Source organism: Perca fluviatilis, chromosome 11 (assembly GCF_010015445.1).
Source record: "Perca fluviatilis chromosome 11, GENO_Pfluv_1.0, whole genome shotgun sequence".
Taxonomy (NCBI): domain Eukaryota; kingdom Metazoa; phylum Chordata; class Actinopteri; order Perciformes; family Percidae; genus Perca; species Perca fluviatilis.
This window is the reverse complement of record NC_053122.1, coordinates 1,923,752-1,946,999: the sequence shown is the minus strand read 5'-3', so window position 1 is coordinate 1,946,999 and position 23,248 is coordinate 1,923,752. Positions and strand designations below refer to the sequence as shown.

The following is a 23,248-nucleotide window of genomic DNA, read 5'->3' as shown; positions in this document are numbered from 1 at the left end:
TGAAAAACAAGCCAAAATAACTTGGTCAATGGCAGAAATACGTCGTTCACTTGTGGCCATCAATGACACTTTAAAAGAGAAACGAAAACCTGAAGAATAAATAAAAATGTTGTGCATCGTCATGTTTCCTGTGTTGAGTATCATTGCCAAACATAACATTATTCCTTTGTAAAAAGCAAGTAATAATATCCTGTCTCATTCATATAGCCCCCAGTTGTGCTGGACACTGCTCTCTGGGCATTGGGTCATCTGGCTCCATTAGTACATTTAGGGCACCCAGTTTTCCTGCGTGATGTTGTGCAGAACCCCACAGGCTAAAACAATGTTGCAGACTTTTTCGCCATGTATAGTAGGGTCCGCTCAACGTGTGATACAAGACAGAGCCATCTACCCTTAATCAATCCGATGGAGTGCTCCACCATGGCACATGCACGCATACCGGCACTGTTGTACTGGCACATCTTCTAAAAGAGCCAGATCTGCCATTGCTGATAAGATATCAACTGATGACTTCTCCTTCTCCTGTTAAACTGATTATATGCTGCACCGCAAGTCCACACTGACTCGAAAACTTGCATTAACGAAGTTTAGACCAGACAAAGAGATTTTATCGCAGCCACACTCATGTTCAAATTTATAAATGCAGAGCTTTACGAGGAATCGGCGTACTACCTGGTCGTACGCCGCCTGTTTTTAGGTCATACGGAAGTTTCATAAATGAGGGCCTGTGGGTTTCCTGTCTCTGTGGGACTTGCAGCACAGTAGTACAGAGCAGAGTCTGTCACTGCAGCAGAGGAGATCTGCAGATCCATTTTGGTTTTATCCTCACTCACTGAAACAGACCGTCCAGAGTTTGTTTCATTTTGCATTCCAGCGTGAAAGACGATGAACTCTGGTGGTTTTCCTGGATATTGTCGATACCAGACGAATTGATTATCAAATTTAGCTTGTTTGGAATATCTGTAGGACAGAGTAAAAAAGCTGCCTTCTAAACTGTGTTATTTTTATATATATATATATATATATATATATATATATATATATATATATATATATATATATATATATATATATATATATATATATATATATCATGTAGTAAAAGACTCATTAAACAATTCACATTCAGATGTTATTGGAATAAAACGTTTTCATGCTGCATAGTCTAACATACCTGTTAGAATGGAAAGAAACATCAGAGAAAACACACAATGCTGCAGTGACAGCATGTTGAATAAAGGTAATGTTGATGGTTTGTGTATTGATCTCTGTTGAATATAGAAGTTCCTCTCTCTTCTATAGTTCAGTAACAGCTCAGCTCCTCCCTGAGTCTCTCCGTCTCCTCGTAGCTCTGGATTTTCACTTCTCTCAGTTACACTTCTAAGGTAAAGTGATTCTAGACTACATCATATTGAAGTTTAACAGTGTGTGACTCCCTCTGGTGGATGTTGTGGAGTATTGTGTTGTCTTTGCTCCACTGAGTTTTGGTGTTTCCTCTCACTGTGGGCTGCAGAGCACAGTAGTACACAGCAGAGTCAGACAGCTGAAGCTTCTGGATCTTCAGGGGAACTGATGTCTTGTTGATTGTAGCATCAAATTTGTCTTTCTGGAACTCTGGAGCACTATCTTTTGTGTTTGAGAAACTGTTAAGCATGTACTTTGGGAAATAATTGACTTGATGTTTGTACCAGAATAAAGATGGACTTGTATACGTTGTCTCAAATGTACAGTTAAGATTAACTGTCTCTCCTTCAGTAGTAATGACATCTCCTGTTGACTGGATCACACTGTCTTCTCCTTTACACTCTGGGGAAGAAGAGAATATTCAGAGGGAGGAGATAAATCAATAAAGATGACTGATTAAAGAAAAACAATCAGTAGTTTAAATAGTTACCTAGCCAGAGAGTCAGAATCAGGATGTTAGTCAGCCAGTGTTTCATGTCTGCAGTGAGAGGGGAGGAGAGAGAGGAAGAGCATTGATACCTGATGGATCTGGGCCTTCACATCATTGGTCCTTCCTCTTTATCTTCTGTTGAAGATTTCTAAACAATAACATAATATTTAGCATGATGAAAATCATTGTCATGAGTGTCAAAGACTACATTCATACCACAAGTCTTAAAGCTTAATTCAGATTTTTGCTCAGATCCTATTTTTTGTTTGTCTGTTCACGTTACCTTTTTAAAATGGCCTATATCAGATTCCAGTGTGAACTGTTGGCGGTTTCGAACTAACCCGCATGGTCAAAAGTGCAATAACAATAGCCGTTTCCCAACCGGAGGGATTTTGCAGTTATTAGTTTTAAGCGGAAATGAAGTGTTTAGATTTTGAATATAGGCAGTCTTGCGAAAATCGATGCCAAATTGACAATTTGTTTCAAAGTTTTTGGAGTTGAGAAGCTCCATGAAGTGAAGCGACAGCCAGCCAGCGCCTGCCCCCAGCCGCTAGCTTGTCGCTCAGCCAGTCATGCTTAGAGACCCCGCTGTAAGCTGGACGTTCTCAGACTGGTCTCATAAATAAGAGGCTTTTATTTCGCCGCTGACCGTTCGTTTGTTTAAATATCACAACACATGTCCATCATAAGATTAACGAGAACCTGTGGTTAACTTTGCTGGCCGGCCGCTCTCACACACACACACACACACACACACACACACACACACACACACAGTCACACACACACACACACACGGCCACAGCGCAACAGGCAGAGGGCGGGGAGAGAGATATCCATCTCTCTTTGGGACACTTGTTTAAATTATTACGAATATGCTATATACATTAGATTTAGTATTAGTTCATCCTATTTTTGGTTTATTTGTTTTCTGATTTTAACGCTTTTAAAGACCGTTGCCGTGCTTGCATCACTCCCTTTACACCTCCTACCAGTCCCTATGGCCACATGGCCAGTGTGAATGCATATTGAAAAAACGGTTTTGGGGGAGAGTAGTAGGTAGACATGATTAGAAGTGGACTTTTCCTATAACTATGTTCCTCTAACTACTTGGTCTGAAAGCGGAGCCCGTCCCGCTGAAAAGCGCATACATATACACGCGGTTTCTACCTGTGAAATACGTGCAATGTGTACGAAATTGAAATAGTGCATACAGCGAATACGCGGGGCTCAATTACAGTAATGGAAACCACTGCGTTTATAGTATGAAAGGACGTGTGCCCGCATAAGGAGGTTGGTTGGGGTGGTGGATGGGTAAAACACAGGACTTTCACCCAGGAGACGGGGTTCGCGTCCTGTGTTTGGCGCTTATGCCGTTTTTAGCGTGTTTATGTGGCGGCGTTTTTCGCGACTTTGTAGTGTTTTTTGTTAAGCCTTTCCCAATGTTTCTTCCCTAAACCCAACCGTTTATTAGTGTGTTTTTGTGATTTTCTTGTGTTATTAAAGCCTTTCCCTGCATTCTTTGTCTAAACCCAACCATATCTATGTTTTTGTGTGTGATGCTGTTCCCGATAACACACAACGTGGTGACGCGAGCTGCGTGCATATAAAACGCACCGGTCCCCATGACTTCAATTGGGCGCTCCGCGTATGTAATGCCGTAGAATTTCACTTTCGTTACACATTGCACGGTAGAAACCCGTGTTATTTATGCGGCTTGCGAAATCGGGTTGGAAAGCGGCTAATGACATCAGATGCAGCACGCTGTTGCACTAAAGTTATGGAGGTTATAGAGGAAGTAAGCATTTTCACTTTTATTTCAAAATGTTTGTTTAATGGCAGCCGTAACATTAATGAGCATACACTAACTAGGTCTAACACCTCCCTCTCCCTCCATTGACTTGCTCTATCACTGTTCTCCATGTAGGTCTAGTTAAGTTTTTAATTTTACCTCAGTTGTCCAAACTGCAGCCGCATTGAAAATAATCAGACCTTGGTCTGATTCATTACCACATATGGAAGTGGTCTAAATCTGATTTGAAAACATCAGATCTGGGCAAGATTTGAGTGGTCACACTATTGCTGAAGAAGTTTGGGCCACTTTCGCCTGCAGTCTGAATGTAGCCAAAGATTGCATTGGACATGATGACAGGATGTTTGTTAAGTAACTCTTCAACAATAAAAAACTGTAGAAAAAAATAACTTTCTTGTCAATTGCTTCTGAAATAGTTAAGTATCACACAAACAATGAACTTCATTAGATATTTTTCTAGGTTGGCAGTTCGATCCCTGGCCCGTACAGTTCCATGCGAAATGTCCTTGGGCAAGACACTGAACCCTGAATTGCCCCTGATGCTGCACCATTGGAGTGTAAATGAGTGTGAGTGTTTATCTGATGAGCAGGTGACACCTTGTATGGCAGCCTTGGCCATCAGTGTATGAATGTGTTTGAATGGTGAATGGTTCCTGTAACATAAAAGCACTTTGACTAGTCGTTAGGACTAGAAAAGCACTATATAAATACATTCCATTTACATTTACAAATATATAAGTTCATCTCTCTTCTATAGTTCAGTAACAGCTCAGCTCCTCCCTGAGTCTCTCCGTCTCCTCGTAGCTCTGTATTTTCACTTCTCTCACTTACACTTCTAAGTTAAAGTGATTCTAGACTACATCATATTGAAGTTTAACAGTGTGTGACTCCCTCTGGTGGATGTTGTGGAGTATTGTGTTGTCTCTGCTCCAAAGGTTTTTATACAGAGTTTTGGTGTTTCTGTCACTGTGGGCTGCAGAGCACAGTAGTACACAGCAGAGTCAGACAGCTGAAGCTTCTGGATCTTCAGAGGAACTGATCTTAAGCTGGAATTTAGTGTGGATGAAAATCTCTCCTCATCAACTGTTTTCCCGGAGCCAACCTTAAAGCGGCTCAGAATGAATTTGGGGCTGTTGTTTCCATCCTGTTTGTACCAGAAGAGATAATCATTAGATGAACTGCTGTTATATTGACAGTCAAGTGTTACTGCCTCTTCTTCAGTAGCAGTCACATCTCCTTCTGGTTGCAGCACGTTGTCTTTTGTGCTCTGCATTCTGTAAAACAGCAACAAACAGAATCAGTGTGCTGTTAAAGAATCATATCAATGTTGGATTGATATCAAAGAAACAGAGTTGTGTTCATACCAAGGCTCATAGCAGCCAGCAACACTGAGATGAACAGAGGCTTCATATCTGCAGTGTGGAGTAACTCTGAGCTACAGCAAGTATAAAGAAGGCTGTGATCTCTCTGTTTAGTCTTCATCAACACTAAGGTGGTGGATTAGAAGGAGGAACCTGATCACAGTGACAGGGCTCATTCACAGCCCTGGGTTATTCCCCACTGACAACTTTACAATAAACACATGTTGAGCCTCTTTCCTTTCTTAGTGTAATATGTCTTGTATGCAGTCATCATTGAAATTTTCAGGTGAGTTGTTTCCTGTTTATTCCCCAACATATAAAATGTGCCCCTAGATAATTCTCATCAGAGAGATTGAAACGAAATAATTTAAGCTGAGAAAAACTTTATTGTCTGTCACTGGTTAATAAAATATATTTGGCATTTAATTTAGTAGTTGACAACTAATCGATTAATATTATCAGCTCCATCAGATACTAATCAAAACTGCCAAATATTAGTACAAAAGCTTTCTTTATACTTATACTTATATACCTATAAGTTTTTTCACTGTTTGGTGAGCAGCAGTCAACTGAAATAAGCAATATACTCCTGAAATAAAAGTATTTTTGTTATATTACAAAGGGACTGTTTTATTATATTCATGCCACTCTAGACATGAATATGTGTAGAGTATAAAATGTCATACAAAGGTGTTAAAGTATGTATAAAAGGATGCACAAATAAACTGACAAAAATGTTGATGTCTTCATCATTTCATCAGATAGAAATATTTCAAACTTCTTAAAGAATTGAAACTAACTGAAGCAAAAACAAGCATTTGCCAAAACTTGTAGATGGTAAACAACAATATTCACGTTCATACAGACTCGATATATGTTTGATGTCCTGCAAATCATATGAACAGAGATTAAAAGCACCAGTGATGTAATATTAGAGCAGATATGTTACTGTTAGAATGGCCGCATAGCGGTTGGATAATGACAGCAGGAAACTTGAGGCAGAGGTATGGTGCAGAACAACAGGTGTTTATTTCCCCAGCAATTAACACAAACTTGGAAGCCATGAGCGCATCCAGCAAAACTGAGTACCACAGGCAACATGTGGTCCAGACAGCAGTAGTGCTAGATGGAAAACTGGCAGCCTTTTATAGCCTGCCACTGATCTTATCGACCCTACCATAGTGCCAGGTAAGTCTGAAATGTACTCAATTTAAACAATTATACACAAAACCACAACCACATCAAACACATTTCGACTAATCTACTCTTATCTCAATTTACTTGCATTTGTTACCTAATACAATCACACATAGTTAGTTTAGCAAGTACAGTCAATTAAAGTACTCCAACACCCCTCCGCCACATGAAACATGGTATCTCCCGGAACCTTTAAAATGGGGCTCGATACGCTGGGGACTCTTTTAGCCTGAGGACTCTGGAGAAGAGACACGATAGAGGTGAGTTACTTGAACACCAACTTTCTATTGTACAAACAGCAACAGTTAACCTGCATTCAATTAATCAGTAGTGGTGGGCAGAACGAGGCGCCGTGAAACAATGAAACAGTTGAAGCAAATGTGCCATATTGTGTTGAGGCTTCGAAACAATCCGACACCCTTCTCAACGATGACACCTAGTGGTCACTGGCAGGTGTTGATCTGAAACAACCTTGACAACGAGCCATTCAAAAAAAATGTAGGCTATTATTTTATTTTTCTAATATGTGAAGCTTGTAAGGCTTGTAGGCTCCTCATTGTGCATAATGTTATTTTGGTTATGAAAAATGAATATTGATAAAAGAAATCAAGCCACAATGTCTCACTTTTTATAGATTTTTATTCAAAAATATTAATTTCTCTGCTGTGCAAGGACTTAGCCTACTTTTTTTTACAGATAATTTCTCCAGCCTTTGAAAAGATCCTCTGACAAGGGACACTTGTTGCTGGCATGCAAAGGTATTTTTAGCAAGGACATACAAATGAGGAAAGATAACTGCTCTCTCTTTCCAGTAAGTTAGGGGATCAGGAGTTCTGGGCAAAAACATAGTTGAGGTATTTTTTCTCTTCCACTGTGGCTTCAGCTGTAGCATTGTGTATCATCTTGGTTTCACGGATACGATCATCAAAACGTTCCCATAAACTGTCCTGTGTTTCTACTGGTGTTGATGTTGATTATGATGGGCCTGATGTTGACATTTGTGGCTCTGAATGAAAATGAAAACTGAACTTCCATTTTTTATCTATCTATCTATCTATCTATCTATCTATCTATCTAGATCGATCTATCTATCTAGATCTATCTATCTAGATCTATCTATTAATGTGTCACTGTATGTAGGCTATAGCTGTCTGTCTCTAGCCTATCAGTCAATGTGTAGATTTAAATGTAAGCCTAAATATAACTAAACAAATCACACTATAAATGTCACTATATCACCAAAAATCCGCTATCTCAAAATCAAACTCCTCTCACAAAACCCACGGATTGTGTGATCTGTTCCAGACCCTGTCAATCAAACTCTGATTCGGCAGACCATGCCACCTATCGAAAGTCGAAACACTTGTAAAACACTCCGATGCTTCATTTAGCCGTAGTCACGTGACATGGCTGTTTTGAATCACGCGCGAATCAGTGTTTCAAACATCTGCACCGGGATCTCAACAAAGCTTCGGAACGTCAATTTCACGTCCAGCCATCCCTATTAATCAGGGATCTACTATACTGCACATGTTTAGGTAACCACACTAGCAAACTGAGCACATGTGTTTCTCTTGACAGGGCTGGCCTCCAATCACCACCAGCTGCAACCTTCACAAAACAGACGGAGTATTTTCCAATAAACATTTAAAACTTGTGCCTCCTTTTTATTTACCTGTAACCTAATGAGCTACAGTGTACTAATGCTAAAATATTAGTGATGAAGAGCACCTTCATTACAGTTACAGATGATAATATCAGAGATAAAGGTTAAGTGATGTAATATTAGAGCAGATCTTTTACAGATGATGATATCCGACAGCCCAGCCTCGTTCCTCTGGACGTCTCAGCTACGCTACGACGCCTGGAGGCTGAAACACAAAGCGGAGTTCAAACAGCCGAAAAAGACAAGCAGCCGACAGCCACAGTGGCTCAAAGTCCTGCAGACTTCCTTCAGTAGTGGAGCTACAAGTCTAAAGTTTGTCCTGAGGGTGGCGCTAGAGGAAAGATCATGGGGATCCCCTCTGAGCTTACTGGCTCAGGGATTTTTCTGTCTCAATATAATAGAAATCATTACCACAATACACTTCATTTCTTGTGAGGAATTCAGCTTTGGTTAATATCGGAGCAAGGGTGTAATAGTTTCAATGTGTTAGTTGGAGTTTAAGTTTTTACTAAGGTTTAGTTTTTTTATATATTGTTATTTTTTGTAAGGGCCAGGTGTAATGTTCTCAGAAGTATGTATCTACATATTCATATAGAATACATGTTGGAGAACAGCCACGATGTTTAATCTTTAAACTACTTTAGTGTCCGATGTGAAGCAGTCACAGCACAGCGACATCTCATGTAAAGTCCAGGGTTTTAATAATAATAATCATAATAATAATAATAATAAAGCTAAGACAGAGCACCTGAGCAGTTTTAGCAGCACTTAAGCCGAATTAATGTTACTAAAAGAATTTCTTAGATCTAATGTTTGTAGTTCTTTAGATAATATAATAATGGTCCACATTTAAGTGAAATAGCATATTTTTAAATTGAAAAACTGAAAATTTTCTTGAGGAAGGAAGTCTAAACCCCTCGCCAAATACGTGCACATGAGACTTCCAATAACCCGAGGGAAAACACTCAAATCTGTTCAGTTTCTGTGGTTTAATGTCAATTACTCAGTGAGAGTTGAAGTAAATTCATGCTGTCTCTTTTTATTAACCCTCCTGTTGTTCTCGGGTCAAATTTGACCCATTTCAAAAGGTTTCCATATCAGAAATGTGGGTTTCTTTAAACCAAATTGTCGAAATAATGTGGATGGTTCCATACAACCATTCCTCTTCACGTTCAAGTTAAATAAATGAGCTACTTTCATTAGATTTTTTTGTTTTATTCAATTTTATAGCATTTGAAGAAAAATTTATAATAGAACATTGAAAAACGCAGAAAAAAAAAATGTCAAAGTGACAAAATCAGAAAAGCCTAAAAAATGTCATAAGCGCAGAAAAATATTGACAGAAACTTCGAAAAAGTGACAAAAGTGTCAATTTGTTTTTTTTACATTTTGACCCAGAAAAACAAAGCTGCTGCGGGTCAACAGGGAGGACAACGCAAGGTTTAAGTAGTGAAATATTAAAGCTCTCGTGCATAACTTTTTGATATTAATGAACGTCCGTTACATTCAAGCCATTACCAAATGAGTTGCTACAAAGCTAATTAAGACGATCAGCTCCACATAACTCTCTCTGTATTTCTCAGTGTGACTATGTTCAGAAGATTGTGGCATCCGGTGACTTTCACGCACAGAAACTCGTGTGAAGTGCTGTCTCCTTTTTAAGTAGTGAAAGATTAAAGATAAAAATCTCAAACTGACATAATTTATGTTCACCTTTTTTTTCTTTTCTTTTCTTTAAACCTGGAAAGTTTTTGTGTAGTTTTAGTTTTTCTTGAAGGTTTTATTTTTTATTAATTTTCAGTTTACTAAAATTATTTTTCAAGAGTTATTGAAGAGAAGCTGAGGGGACGTTGTAAACAAGCTTTCATTTCTCACCATCTTTTAAAAGAGCTAAAGAAACTATCACAAAAAAGAGGAAACTTTGACATTTGTGTTTATATCTTTCACTTCAAAGCCAGGTTCCTGTTTCTGTGCAAATTAATTTATTCATAACAGCTGCAGGTTTTTAACAGGAAGTCATAAAGGCAGCACCCAACTCTAACGGCACTTTCACACCTATTTTTCGGTGGACTTGGTGCAATTGGGGGGGTCAGTTTGCTTTCACACTTTCTCAAATGCACCAAAACTGTAAACACACATCATGCGTTCGAGACAGTTGCTTGTTTATTGGACAGAATATCTGAAACTCGACGACACTTCTGATCTCAGTAATAAAGGAGCAACACCATATTTATAACGTCCTGGGTTTTCTGGTTCTGCTTTAGTGTTTCTCATATTTTAGATGAAGGTGAACAATGTGAGCAGCTGACAGTGAAGGAGAGATATGATGATGTCACAAAGACTGTTTATGTCCCACACACTGATGATGTCACACAGACGACCAGCAATGTGTGCTCAGAACAGCTTATGGATCAGAAAGTTATTGTCCCTTAAATCATATAGAAGTCTGTATATTATGTGAGGTTGAAGATGCAGGCTAATAAATGCTCTGTTGTTGGTTCACTTCCTGTGTTTGGGTCGGATCGCGTTCTCACCTGAAGTGAACTGAACTCTATAGTTACCTTGGAAGAAAACAGAGACCCCCGTTTTTAAGTGGACCAGAGTTTGTTGGTTTGGTCCACGCCAGAGTTTAATAAGCTTTCACACTGGTCCAAACCAACTGGACTATCAGACCAATTGCTCCAGGGTTTTGTTTAAACGGACCAAACAAGGCAGGTGTGAAAGCTTAAAGGTACTCCATAAAGACAGGACTGTTAACTATTAAAGGTGCTCTAAGCGATGTTGGGTGACGGCTCTTCTTGTTGAAGTTCAAAGTATTTTCAAACAAAACGAGGCTAGCTCGCCCCTCCCTCGTCCTCATCCCGCCCCTCCCCCTCCATTCCGTGCTTCCGTGCACTAACTCCCAGACCCCCACCCCCGAATCCTTTGTGTTGGTTATTGGCTGGAACACTGGAAGACAGTTTGTTATGTTTGGTGGTGCAGGTTGGCACAGTTTGTTTTTCTTGGCGTTTGTGGAGCCTGGGCTTTCTACAGAGACCGCGTTTTTTTACAGTGTTCAGGGGACAGGCAGCTAGCAGATAGTGAGGAGATGATTGCTGTATGTGACAACAAATGTGTGTGTATATATATATATATATATATATATATATATATATATATATATATATATATAGTAAATAGTATATATATATATATATATATATATATATATATATATTTTTAAAATATATATATATATATATATATATATTATAAATAAAATATTAAAATAAAAATAACAGTAAAGGATGTTTAGTGACTCACCTACACCATCATCTATTTTTTGCAAACGCACGTCCTGTGAAGAAGGATGTAGAAATAGAGTAGAATCTAGCATATTACTGTTTTTAAAAATTTATCTGACACAAACTCAAGTTACAAAGTGCTTCACAAATAACTTAAGATGAAAGAAAATACAATTTAATGATAGATGCTCAAATGCAGTAGAGCCACATAATAGATCAGTTTAATAAAATGCAAAATTAACGACTACGAACTCTTGTGTTTCAGATTCATGTAGAAATATATGTATTTGTTCTGAGGAATAAATACAGGAACATGACTCAGCAGACTGATAGAAATACAGGAACATGACTCAGCATACGGATAGAAATACAGGAACATGACTCAGCAGACTGATTTGAAAGTTACCTTTTGATGATGATGGACGTCACTATGACGACGAGAACAGTGTGCAGAGTGAAGAGAAGCAGACGAACAGCCAGCAGTGTGTCAAATGCTATTGTTCCTGTGAAACAGATCAGAAGGCTGTTGGACTGTAGACTAGTAATGAGACACACACACACACACACACACACACAAGACACACACACACAGACATACACACACATACACACATAGACACAGAAACATACATAAAGACACACACACACACAGACACACACACACACACACACACAGACACACACACAAACACACACACAGACACAGACACACACACAAAAAATCTAAACTCTACTGTAGACTAGTAATGCACCGAATGTAGCAACAAATAAAACTCTTTCGGTGTTTGGCCAAATTAATGAAAAAGCCAAATACATTTTACCCAATAATTTCATTTTTGATGGCATGATCAAATATCAACCAGTGTAGACTGAGAGGTGCGCACGCTTTATAAATGTTGCAAACATGCCGGCAGTGTGGATGTTATTGAGGGCTAGACTTGGACTGTATAAACTTTAGTGTTTGGCTGATTTTGATTTTCAACTTCGCCCCCCGTGTGTCTGTCAAAACACGGACTGAGATGACTTCTCTCTTTTGATACTTGAATTCATTAATTATAGGACTTACAGGGCTCAAGGACACTGTTAATCATTGACATCCTCAGTAATAGATTTCTGATCAAGAACTGATCAAACAAACCTTCCTCGTCAGCCTCCACGTGCAGGCTATACGGCGCGGAGAGGTTGTGGTTGTTCCTCTTCAAACCACAGGTGTAGTTCCCAGAATCCTTTGCAGTCAGATAACCCAGAGTGAGGTTGGGGCCAGACTCACAGAGGGTGAAGCCGTCTTTGAACCAGGTGACATCCAGTTGGTGGATAGTACAGCTTGCAGCAGAACAGTTCAGTGTGACTGTTTCCCCTTTTTTAAACACTCTGTCATCTCTGGAGCTTCTTATCTTCATCTGAGCACCATCTAAAGTAAATATGACAAATAAAATAAATGTGCATTATAAAAGTCCTTGATTAATAAATTCATTACATAGTTTTGAGCAAATTTAGCCCGAAGTGCATTAAAATGTTTTACTATAAACAACAACTAATGCAAATTCTCACTTAATATAATCTTAAAAAATTTAATTTTAAATGCTCTTACCTTCGACTGTGACTCTCACTCCTGGTTGGCCAGTAAAAGTTTTTTTGCGATCATTAGTTTGCACTCTAAAACGAAAAGTTGCATCGTCTTTCTCCTGTAAATCTGAGATCTGTAAAGTGCAGCTTCCCTTCTTGTCTCCCAGGTATCTGTAACGAGGGTTGTTGTTGTTTGATTCGCTGTCGTACACAGACGTAGCGGTAAGCAGACAGAATTCCTCGTTCTGGCACCAGACGACTCTGACGCCCTTGATCAAAGGTGCTCCTGCATCATCAACGACTGGTGTGAAGGAGCAGGGGAGGGTGACTGTTGATCCTATCACACCACAAACAGGATCTGGATAGTTCACACTTTGACCCAGAGCACCTGGAACAACACAACAGTGAGATTAGGAATAAAGGCTCTGACACACCAACCCGATTATTGGCCGTCGGACAGTGTGGCGAGGTCGCTGACTCAAGGCTGATCGGTGTGTTCCGTGCCAGTCGGAGGAGCAGTTGGCATCCATTTTGGCCGATTTGACTTGTTGAATCGGCCAGTGGGCAGTCGGACTCAATGACCAATCTGATTGGTGGAGTGCTAGCCCTTGACTAGCGAATCAGTGCTTCTTCCACAAGAAGAAGCCCGAGAGCTGACAACGCCAGTATCTCCTTATTACTAGCCATCATATTTTCTTGTGTTCAGCGAGTAATGACAACAACGATCCTTCTTGACTACTATCACCACTCTCTGATGAAGACAATGACTGATGACAGCGTGCTCTGTGTTTACTAGGTCTAAAGAGATGTTACGTCATTTCTGTTTTTCATTTTTGGGGCGAAAATACAGATTAGTGCCGCTTGCTGTTATGGAGATGTTTTGCGCACGCGCAGAACGTATGCTCAACTCGGCGTTGTTTCGTTGTGTTCCGAGGCACTTTTTTGACTAACTCGGGAGGCTGATCAGTCTGACTGCCTTTTCTGCCGACGGTTGGCCATCAGGTTGGTGTGTCAGATCCTTAAAGATGCAGTAGTTACAGTGCCTTGCGAAAGTATTCGGCCCCCTTGAACGTTTCGACCTTTTGCCACATTTCAGGCCTCAAACATAAAGATATAAAACTGTAATTTTTTGTGAAGAATCAACAACAAGTGGGTCCCAATTATGAAGTGGAACGAAATTCATTGGCTATTTCAAACTTTTTTAACAAATAAAAAACTGAAAAAGTGGGCGTGCAAAATTATTCAGCCCCTTTACTTTCAGTGCAGCAAACTCTCTCCAGAAGTTCAGTGAGGATCTCTGAATGATCCAATGTTGACCTAAATGACTAATGATGATAAATAGAATCCAGCTGTGTGTAATCAAGTCTCCGTATAAATGCACCTGCTCTGTGATAGTCTCAGAGGTCCGTGCAAAAGCGCAGAGGGCATCATGAAGAACAAGGAACACACCAGGCAGGTCCGAGATACTGTTGTGGAGAAGTTTAAAGCGCGGGTTTGGATACAAAAAGATTTCCCAAGCTTTAAACATCCCAAGGAGCACTGTGCAAGCGATAATATTGAAATGGAAGGAGTATCAGACCACTACAAATCTACGAAGACCCGGCCGTCCCTCTAAACTTTCAGCTCATACAATTAGAAGACTGATCAGAGATGCAGCCAAGAGGCCCATGATCACTCTGAATGAACTGCAGAGATCTACAGCTGAGGTGGGAGACTCTGTCCATAGGACAACAATCAGTCGGTATACTGCACAAATCTGGCCTTTATGGAAGAGTGGCAAGAAGAAAGCCATTTCTTAAAGATAACAATAAAAAGTGTTGTTTAAAGTTTGCCAAAAGCCACCTGGGAGACACCCCAAACATGTGGAAGAAGGTGCTGTGGTCAGATGAAACCAAAATCGAACTTTTGGCAACAATGCAAAACGTTATGTTTGGCGTAAAAGCAACACAGCTCATCACCCTGAACACACCATCCCCACTGTCAAACATGGTGGTGGCAGCATCATGGTTTGGGCCTGCTTTTCTTCAGCAGGGACAGGGAAGATGGTTAAAATTGATGGGAAGATGGATGGAGCCAAATACAGGACCATTCTGGAAGAAAACCTGATGGAGTCTGCAAAAGACCTGAGACTGGGACTGATTTGTCTTCCAACAAGACAATGATCCAAAACATAAAGCAAAATCTACAATGGAATGGTTCACAAATAAACATATCCAGGTGTTAGAATGGCCAAGTCAAAGTCCAGACCTGAATCCAATCGAGAATCTGTGGAAAGAACTGAAAACTGCTGTTCACAAACGCTCTCCATCCAACCTCACTGAGCTCGAGCTGTTTTGCAAGGAGGAATGGGCAAAAATGTCAGTCTCCGATGTGCAAAACTGATAGAGACATACCCCTAGCGACTTACAGCTGTAATCGCAGCAAAAGGTGGCGCTACAAAGTATTAACTTAAGGGGGCTGAATAATTTTGCGCGCCAATATTTCAGTTTTTTATTTGTTTAAAAGGTTTGAAATATCCAATAAATTTCGTTCCACTTCATGATTGTGTCCCACTTGTTGTTGATTCTTCACAAAAAATTACAGTTTTATATCTTTATGTTTGAGGCCTGAAATGTGGCAAAAGGTCGAAAAGTTCAAGGGGGCCGAATACTTTCGCAAGGAACTGTAAGTCTTATAAAACTAACTTTCTGTCATATTTGCTGAAACTGACCCTATGTTCCTGTAGATCTACATGAATTATGTAATATAAAAAAATCCAGCTCCTCTGGCACCACCTACAGCCTGTAGTGCGATTGGCAAAATTCCACCGCTCCCAGTTGATTTTCTCCAATCAGGGCCACAGGGGGCGGGGTCTATCTGCCTGTCAATCACTGCTCAGGCACTCACACGCATATATTAGAGTTCTCCCCTCCCCCTTCCCCGCGCACGAGCTGCAGAAAGGTTTCCCAAAACTCGAGTGAATATTGGCGTGGCTTTTCAGAGGTGGTGTGAGCTCTGGGATTTTAAAGATCTGAAGAACGATGCAGATGTAGCCACATTTCTTCTCGACAGGTAACATAATTACCTTGAATAATTTATCTTTCACTTGGTTATTAGGAGTCAAAAGTCCACAAAGCTAGGTTGGTGAGGATAATAGTAACGTTTGCACAGTGGTCGGTCAGATATGATGCTGAAATGGCAGAAACGGTAGCCTGCTAGTTAGCATTGTTTTACTGTTGGTGAGTAAAGTTAACATTGTGTTAGTGTTAACTTATTGAAAACGTTGTCTGACATGCCGGCAGTTCTGTCAAACTCCGTTGTGTGGGAGGGGCTTAGGAGACGGTTTGGGCTGCAGCAGAAAGGGGGGAGGGACTGAGAAGTTGTCGATGTTCAAATTTGTTGGCAAAGTCCTGGATCTTCACAATCTTACCTACAGCAGCTTTAAAGGAACTTGATTTAGAGTGAATGCTTTGATGTAAAAACTAAGGAATAGGGCTGGGTACCACAGATGATTCCCGATTTGATAACATTTTTGAGTCAATATCAATCAGGTTAGGAAAATTTCAGATATAATACCAGTTTAGCTTGGATGTTAAATAGATTCTCAGAGAATATATTTACCAAGTTAAGTTTACATTAAATGTCCAATATGTAATATAGACAGCTAACGTTTAAAATGGTTACGGCAGTTCAAATTCAAATACTGAAAAGACTGGTCTCCCCCAGCCTTTCCTCCCCAGCGTCGAAGTTCACGGGACTTGCCAGGTTGAGTAGCCTGGAAAAACCCTGATGAACTTCCAGCAAATTTCAGATTTGCTCTGCAATTCCGTCTGGCCAAGAGCCCATTCAAGCCCATTTCCAGTTTTTCCAAATCGAGGCACCAATCACAACCGTTGAGGCGGGCTTTACATGGATGCCGCTGTCGTTGCTACGTCACCCGGATGGAATTGTGCCCAGAGGCATTTGAGCGGCGTCCGTTGGTGACGCCTCTTTGCAAATGGGCTGTGAATGAAGCTTGCTCATATACTCTCAGTTACAACCGAGAAGGGTCTGGTGTCAACCAGGCTACAGGTTGAGAACACTAAACCCAACGTCACACAATGTCAGTGTTAGGTTGATGCTAGTCTTGCATTGCCAGACAGGGACAGGAGCAGACTCAATAGACTGATCAGGAGAGCGAGCTCTGTCCTGGATTGTCCTCTGGACTCCATAGATGAGGTGGGGGAGGGAATGATGTTAGCCAAGCTGACATCCATCATGGACAACACCTCTCACCCCCTACATGACACTGGGGTCCCTGAGCAGCTCCTTCAGCAGCAGACTGATACACCCACGGTGTAAGAAGGAGAGGTACTGCAGCACCCGATATTGTTGTAGTTTTTTTAATTTCCTGTTTCAATTACCCACCACTCATCATGGCTCTATGTATATCTTTGTTATTATCTGTATTTATATTTTTCCATCTGTATTTATATTTTTCCATTCCGAGTACTTACTTTTTCAATATAATTTATATTATGGTTAATTACTTTTGCTGTTATTTAATTCCATATTATTCAATCTAATTTCACGTCAATTACTTACTTACATTACAAGACGTTTCGCATTATGGCCACCTCACTTTACTTTGCTTAAATACTTTTTTTATAATGCCACTTTACATTCATTCAATCCTTTTTGCACATTGTCTGTTGTTTGCCTGTTGTTTGTTTGTTTGGTTTTCCGTTGGTTTTTTTTTTATTGTGGAAAAACTGCTGCTGTAATGAGTGAATTTCCCCATTGGGGGATGAATAAAGTATTATCTAATGTAATCTAATCTAATGTAAACATTACTTTTTAGCGCAGCAGAGTTGTTAGATGCTGCTATGTTGACGATTATAAAATTTCAAAGGAGAAAATCCTGGCTTTAGCATTGTTGTCATATAAAAAACTTGCCTTGAACATGTCCTTCAAAACAATCCTACTGGTTTTCTGCTACATCAGACAATCATTGTGTTGCCGTTTTTGATAACATTATCATAGGATGCGCTTACATTACATGTTTTTTATCCAAAGTGACTTACTATATATGTCAGAGGTCACACGCCTCTGGAGCAACTAGGGAAGTGTCTTGCTTAGGGACACATTGGTTGATGTATCACAGTGGGAATCTAACCCTGGTCTCCCACACCAAAGCCATGTGTCAGATCCCCTGCACCATCACCACCCCTATCTTACCTATGACTCCTAGTCTCACGCCTGATTGGCCAGTAAAAGTTGCTCTGCTGTCATTAGTTTCCACTCTGAAGCGAAAAGTTGCACCATCTTCCTCCTGTAAATCTGAAATCTGTAAAGTGCAGTTTCCCTTCTTGTCTCCCAGGTATCTGTAACGAGGGTCGGTGTTGTTTGATTCGCTGTCGTACACAGACAGAGTCTCTCCGAAACAGGTTTCATGGTTCTTGCACCAGACGACTCTGTTGATCTCAATCAAAACTTCTTTTCCATTGTTGTTGACAGACTTCAGTGGTGTGAAGGAGCAGGGGAAGGTGACGGTCGATCCTTTCATAGCCCAAACAGGGCTATCTGGATAGTTGACACATTGACCCAGAGCACCTGGAACAACAACACAGTGAGTTTAGGAATGAAGGAACTTGACTTAGAGTGAACACTTTGATGTGAAAACTCATAAAAAGGGCTGGGTATATCACCAAAGGTTTTACGAATTCAATTCCGAATTCACAAGGCTCCGATTCGATAACATGTTTAATTCAATATCAATCAGGTTTACCAGTTTAGCTCAGATTTTCAGAGAACGCATTGAACAAGTTAGTGTTTACATTAAGAACTAACCCCTAAAAGGGTTTAGTAGATTGTAGTAGCAGGGTTTGTACGGTCATGGAAATCCTGGAAAAGTCATGAAATTTGAAAATAGCAACTTCCAGACCTGGAGAAGTTTGGGAAAGATAAATAAATACAAAAAGTTTTGGAAAAGGGAGGGTCATTTTCTTCACAAATTCCTGTATAATAGAGTGTGGTTCAGTTAAGATCCATATTGGTTCAACAATATTTTAATGTTCAGGCAGTCACGTCACTTACTTTTGTGAGATGTAAATTAGCACAATTCCAGGAAAATGCCATTTTACCAATGTATGGCTTCACTTAGACAAACACAAGACATGGCTTGAGAAAGACTAGGACCTGCTGCTGCTGCGCATGAATCCACTCACCGCATTGCCAGTTTTATCTTTTTTTTCACCCCGATGTGTTATCTGTTTTTTTCACCCCGATGACCAAGGTGACACCCACTGCCAGCTGCAGCACTACTCTCTCGTCCACCAGTTAAACAAGGGAGCATTTTGGGTGCTGTGTCCAGAAACGAAGCCCTTGCTAACTGCAGAGGTACTGTGGGCAACAAAGGTGGCTAATTCTCACTATTCCTACAAAACTTTACTAGCTTTCATTTAGAATGTTAAGTAAAAAAACTATGGTGACTACAAGACAATATAATCATATTGTGCTTTTAAAAACATCAGAAACCTAGGACAATATTGTTGCTGCTGACAGACTTATATTGTTACGATAAGTGCCTGTCAACATATAAAAGGTCCCTACAGAGATAAATATGTGCATAGTTGGTCTAAAATCTTGTATTCCAAAAAACTGTTTCCCTCTGATATTGCTTCCTTTTGAAGTTAATGTCTGTTACTGGACACTTTTATTTACTTATTTATTTTTCTAACGTGACATCATGACTTTGCGTAAACATACACGCCACTTTCTAAAGCCAAGTGGCGTGTTATCTGTACACATTTTGAGCTATCTGCGTGTATGTCCACGCAGTATACAGCGGACGGGATGGGTTTAGGAAAACAACGGGATGCGAGACAACAACGGCATGGTTGGGTTTAGGATAAGAAGAAAGCAACGGTTGGGTTTAGGAAACGTGACACGCGGGACACGATCCCCGGTCTCCTGGGTGGAAGTCCTGTGTTGTTTGACCCGTCCACCCCCACCCCCCCGACCAACCTCCCTACGCGGATTTTCGGGCTTTCATACTACTTGCTACGGTGTAAATTCACACGCAATTGCAAGGTAATGTAAATCAATGGAGGCCAAACGGCATTGATAAACATGATAAAAAGCAAGTATGCGTCTTGATACATACGCCACTTCATGAGATTAGTCTGTATTTTTCAAATATTGTTGCCTCCCAGTAATTTGTCCATTAGGACTAGATAATGGAGTTCTCAGGGTTTGACAGATTTTATTCTGTAAACATCTTACTGGTATGAGTGTTAAATACATGTTTATTTTGTATCAAACCATATAGCTTGAGAAAGGAAAGGAAATGTGTTGGTGAAAATGTGTATGTAGGCCTACCCTGTTAAAGTACTTTTTACTTAGCAGTAACATGACTACAAGACTACACCATGGTAAACTATGAAAAAATCCATCTATGACAATTTAACAGGGTTAAGTTATTTATATTATTATTTTCATAGGATGCTCTTACCAGCGGCTCTGACTCTCACTCCTGGTTGGCCAGTAAAAGATGCTCTGCTGTCATTAGTTTCCACTCTGAAGCGAAAAATTGCTTCGTCTTCCTCCTGTAAATCTGAGATCTGTAAAGTGCAGTCTCCCTTCTTGTCTCCCAGGTATCTGTAACGAGGGTCGGTGTTGTTTGATTCGCTGTCGTACACACACGGAGTCTCTCCGAAACAGAATTCATGGTTCTTGCACCAGATGACTCTGACGACCTCGATCAAAACTTCTTTTCCATTGTCGTCCATGACAGACTTCAGTGGTGTGAAGGAGCAAGGGATGTTGACTGTTGATCCTATCACACTACAAAAAGGATCTGGATAGTTCACAATTTGACCCAGAGCACCTGGAACAACAACACAGTGAGTTTAGGAATGAAGGACATGACATGTACCCTGTTAAAGTCCTTTTTACTGAACAGCACTAACATGACAGTCATTGACAAATTACAGCAGTCGTTGACACGATACAGTGACACTGTCGACTACAGCCAGAGAGGAGAGAGACCATAAAACAACTATACAGATGGGCCTCAGCTACTAAAACAGAAAACTATACAAGAAAATAATAAAACAGATTCAGAGCTGCAACTTCAGAAGCATAAATGACAAAAACGTCATTAAAGATATTAATGTAACGTGAATAAAGTCCATGTCTTACCAGCGAGCAGTAACGTGAAGCAACAGGATATCTTTCTGTCCCAAACTGCCATCCTTACTTTTTTTTAATGAGTTGATTTAATGTTTGACTTGAATGTTGAACCTGCAGCAGAGATGAGAAAGACACTGACTGACTGTAGAACTGAGACAGAGCATTAAATGTGATTGTGGTTATTAACTTAGTTCCTCATTTTCTTAAATTGTAATGAACCTGTACATGCCTTTAGTATTTATTTCTAGAAAGTTTGAAAGTAAACTGAGACTTAATATTTCAACATGTTATGTTTTATGCTTTTTTATAATGTCTCTTCAATGTAAAGTGGCAGTTTAGTATCTTTTGGTCCTCTGTAGCCATTTGAGGTCAAATTCAAAGATGTTGCAGTTGATGGGGAAGCTTCTGTTTTCATGAAATTTTTAAGTTAGTAAAATGTTCTGTGGTAAAAATGTCATTCTACTGAGTTCTTCTGTGAATTATGATGTTATGGAATATCAACAACCAGTTCTTTCAGTTTTATTAGTGTTTCAGTGTCTATTTGGGATGCAGATCAACATGAACAATGGAAGGAGCTCATTGTGGCCGATCTATTTTCATTGTTTTCTATCAGCAGCTGGTATGAACAGAACCAAAAGTTTAAGTCCGCTGGATTCCATAATTACATGTCTGCGACCGGCACAACATTTCCTACATTTTGATCAACCATGATGTATGAAAAGTGAAAACTGTAGGGGAGAGAGCAATTTGTTTGAGGAAAATGTTCAGAGAATCATACTGCCGCTCCCCCCTCTGTCCTCCCCTCTGACTCTCAACATTCTTTCCCATATTTATTACACACACATTGGAAAATCTGAAACGGTCTGAAAACTGGACGATACATAAACTGTCATTTGGTAGAAACCGTGCATGATATCAGAATACCCATTCAGCCCAATAAAGGCAAAAGTCTTGTCTTCAGTTTAAACTTTTAATTATTTTTCTACATTAAAGTATGGCGGTACAGTATGGCCCCAAAAAGGGGTTGTTTTGAGCTATGTTAAGCGATTTAACCAAGATTTCCCATTAAAGTCTATGGGAAATTTTAACATTGTGGCCTACTGGCCCACAGGGTATGAAGGTAAGTCAGTGTCCATGTATTTGTTGTCATGGTGTCTTGTGTTTGAACCATCATACAGTTGGTTTGTCATTGATGTGGATTTGCTGCTCATGTGAGTCCTCCCACAGTGTTACATTAGCAGTTGTAACCACAGGGACTCTGATAAAACTGGAATAATAAGAATTCATCTGATATGAAGCTGTGGATTGAATACCACTTCCCTCCTCTTTGAAGAGTAGTCAGATATCTGTGTTCAGGTTTTTGTACAGCCTCTTCTACACTTTCTATCACTGTGTTTCTAGAGCACAGTAGTAGAGACCTGTGTCTGCCAGGGTTAGTCTATTTATGGTCAGTTCTGTTGTTTTCCCTGGTGTTTTGGATTCATATCTTGTCTTTTCAGGGATATATTCAGTTGTAACTTTCCTTGCTCCTTTCCAGAGTATAAACTGAGGTGCCTGAATGTCAGAATTATGTCTGTACCAGTCGAGTGTAATATATTCTTCAGTAGTCTCATAGTTACATCTGAGTGTGACAGATTCTCCTTCTCTTTTACTAACTTCATCTTCTACAGGAAATATTTTGTTTCCAGCTATTAATCCTGGAAAAGGAAAGAAAAAGAAGCTATTGAACTAACATTGTTCATGAGGCTGAAAGGAGAAAACAGTGGAAAATGTCAACCGTACATTGTTACTCTGGACAGAAACAGCTCAACTGTTCAGAGATTTCTGCTCTGAACTGCAGTTTATAGTAATGGAAACCATTCTTTGTATCTTACCAAAGAAAAGAGCAGCAAGAATAATCCACAGCCAATGTTCCATCTCTAGAAACAAGGTATAAATCAACAGGAGAAGCTAGCTGATGTTCAACATTCAGTCTGAGAATTGTTCTCTTCACAGCAGCACTTATTATTGACTGAAAGGTTGAACACAGTGAGGAAGTAGTGCACCGCCTACTTGATAATGTTGCCCTCTACTGGAGGTACAAAGTTCAGTACAACAGTGTAGAAAAAAGTCTTCCAGCAGCTTGTCAGTGTGTCAGCTTGTGTTTTTGTACAGAGACTGTGGGTTTGCTGTAACTGTGGACCTCACAGCACAGTAGTACAGAGCAGAGTCTGTCACTGCAGCAGAGGAGATCTGAAGAACCATTTTGGTTTTATCCTCACTCACTGAAACAGACAGTCCAGAGTTTGTTTCATTTGGCGTTCCAGAGTGAAAGAT

General features: G+C 40.0%; 1 protein-coding gene and 1 long non-coding RNA gene across 2 annotated transcripts; one reads left to right on the top strand and one right to left on the bottom strand.

The window, feature by feature from the left end:
- Positions 1-11,222: 11,222 nt before the first annotated feature.
- Positions 11,223-22,849, bottom strand: LOC120567896. Its single transcript, XM_039814970.1, has 8 exons — positions 22,807-22,849; positions 20,942-21,043; positions 20,253-20,627; positions 17,978-18,352; positions 12,807-13,169; positions 12,354-12,626; positions 11,622-11,718; positions 11,223-11,268 (listed from the first exon to the last, which is right to left on the bottom strand). Exons 2-8 carry the CDS (start codon positions 20,991-20,993, stop codon positions 11,247-11,249), a joined length of 1,557 nt encoding a protein of 518 aa, XP_039670904.1. The 5' UTR covers positions 20,994-21,043; positions 22,807-22,849; the 3' UTR covers positions 11,223-11,246.
- LOC120567897 lies at positions 18,261-20,501 on the top strand. The gene is made up of 3 exons (XR_005640630.1): positions 18,261-18,368; positions 19,035-19,138; positions 20,395-20,501. It is a non-coding gene; the product is annotated as an uncharacterized LOC120567897 (long non-coding RNA).
- Positions 22,850-23,248: the final 399 nt, after the last annotated feature.

Excerpts from the sequence above, each read along its gene's own strand:
- LOC120567896 (XM_039814970.1), bottom strand. The coding sequence starts at position 20,993 with ATGGCAGTTTGGGACAGAAAGATATCCTGTTGCTTCACGTTACTGCTC. Across the intron at positions 18,353-20,252 it reads AGTGAGAGTCAGAGCCGCTG|GTGCTCTGGGTCAATGTGTC; the intron begins GTAAGAGCATCC and ends TTGTTGTTCCAG. Across the intron at positions 11,269-11,621 it reads ACGTCCATCATCATCAAAAG|GACGTGCGTTTGCAAAAAAT; the intron begins GTAACTTTCAAA and ends CCTTCTTCACAG.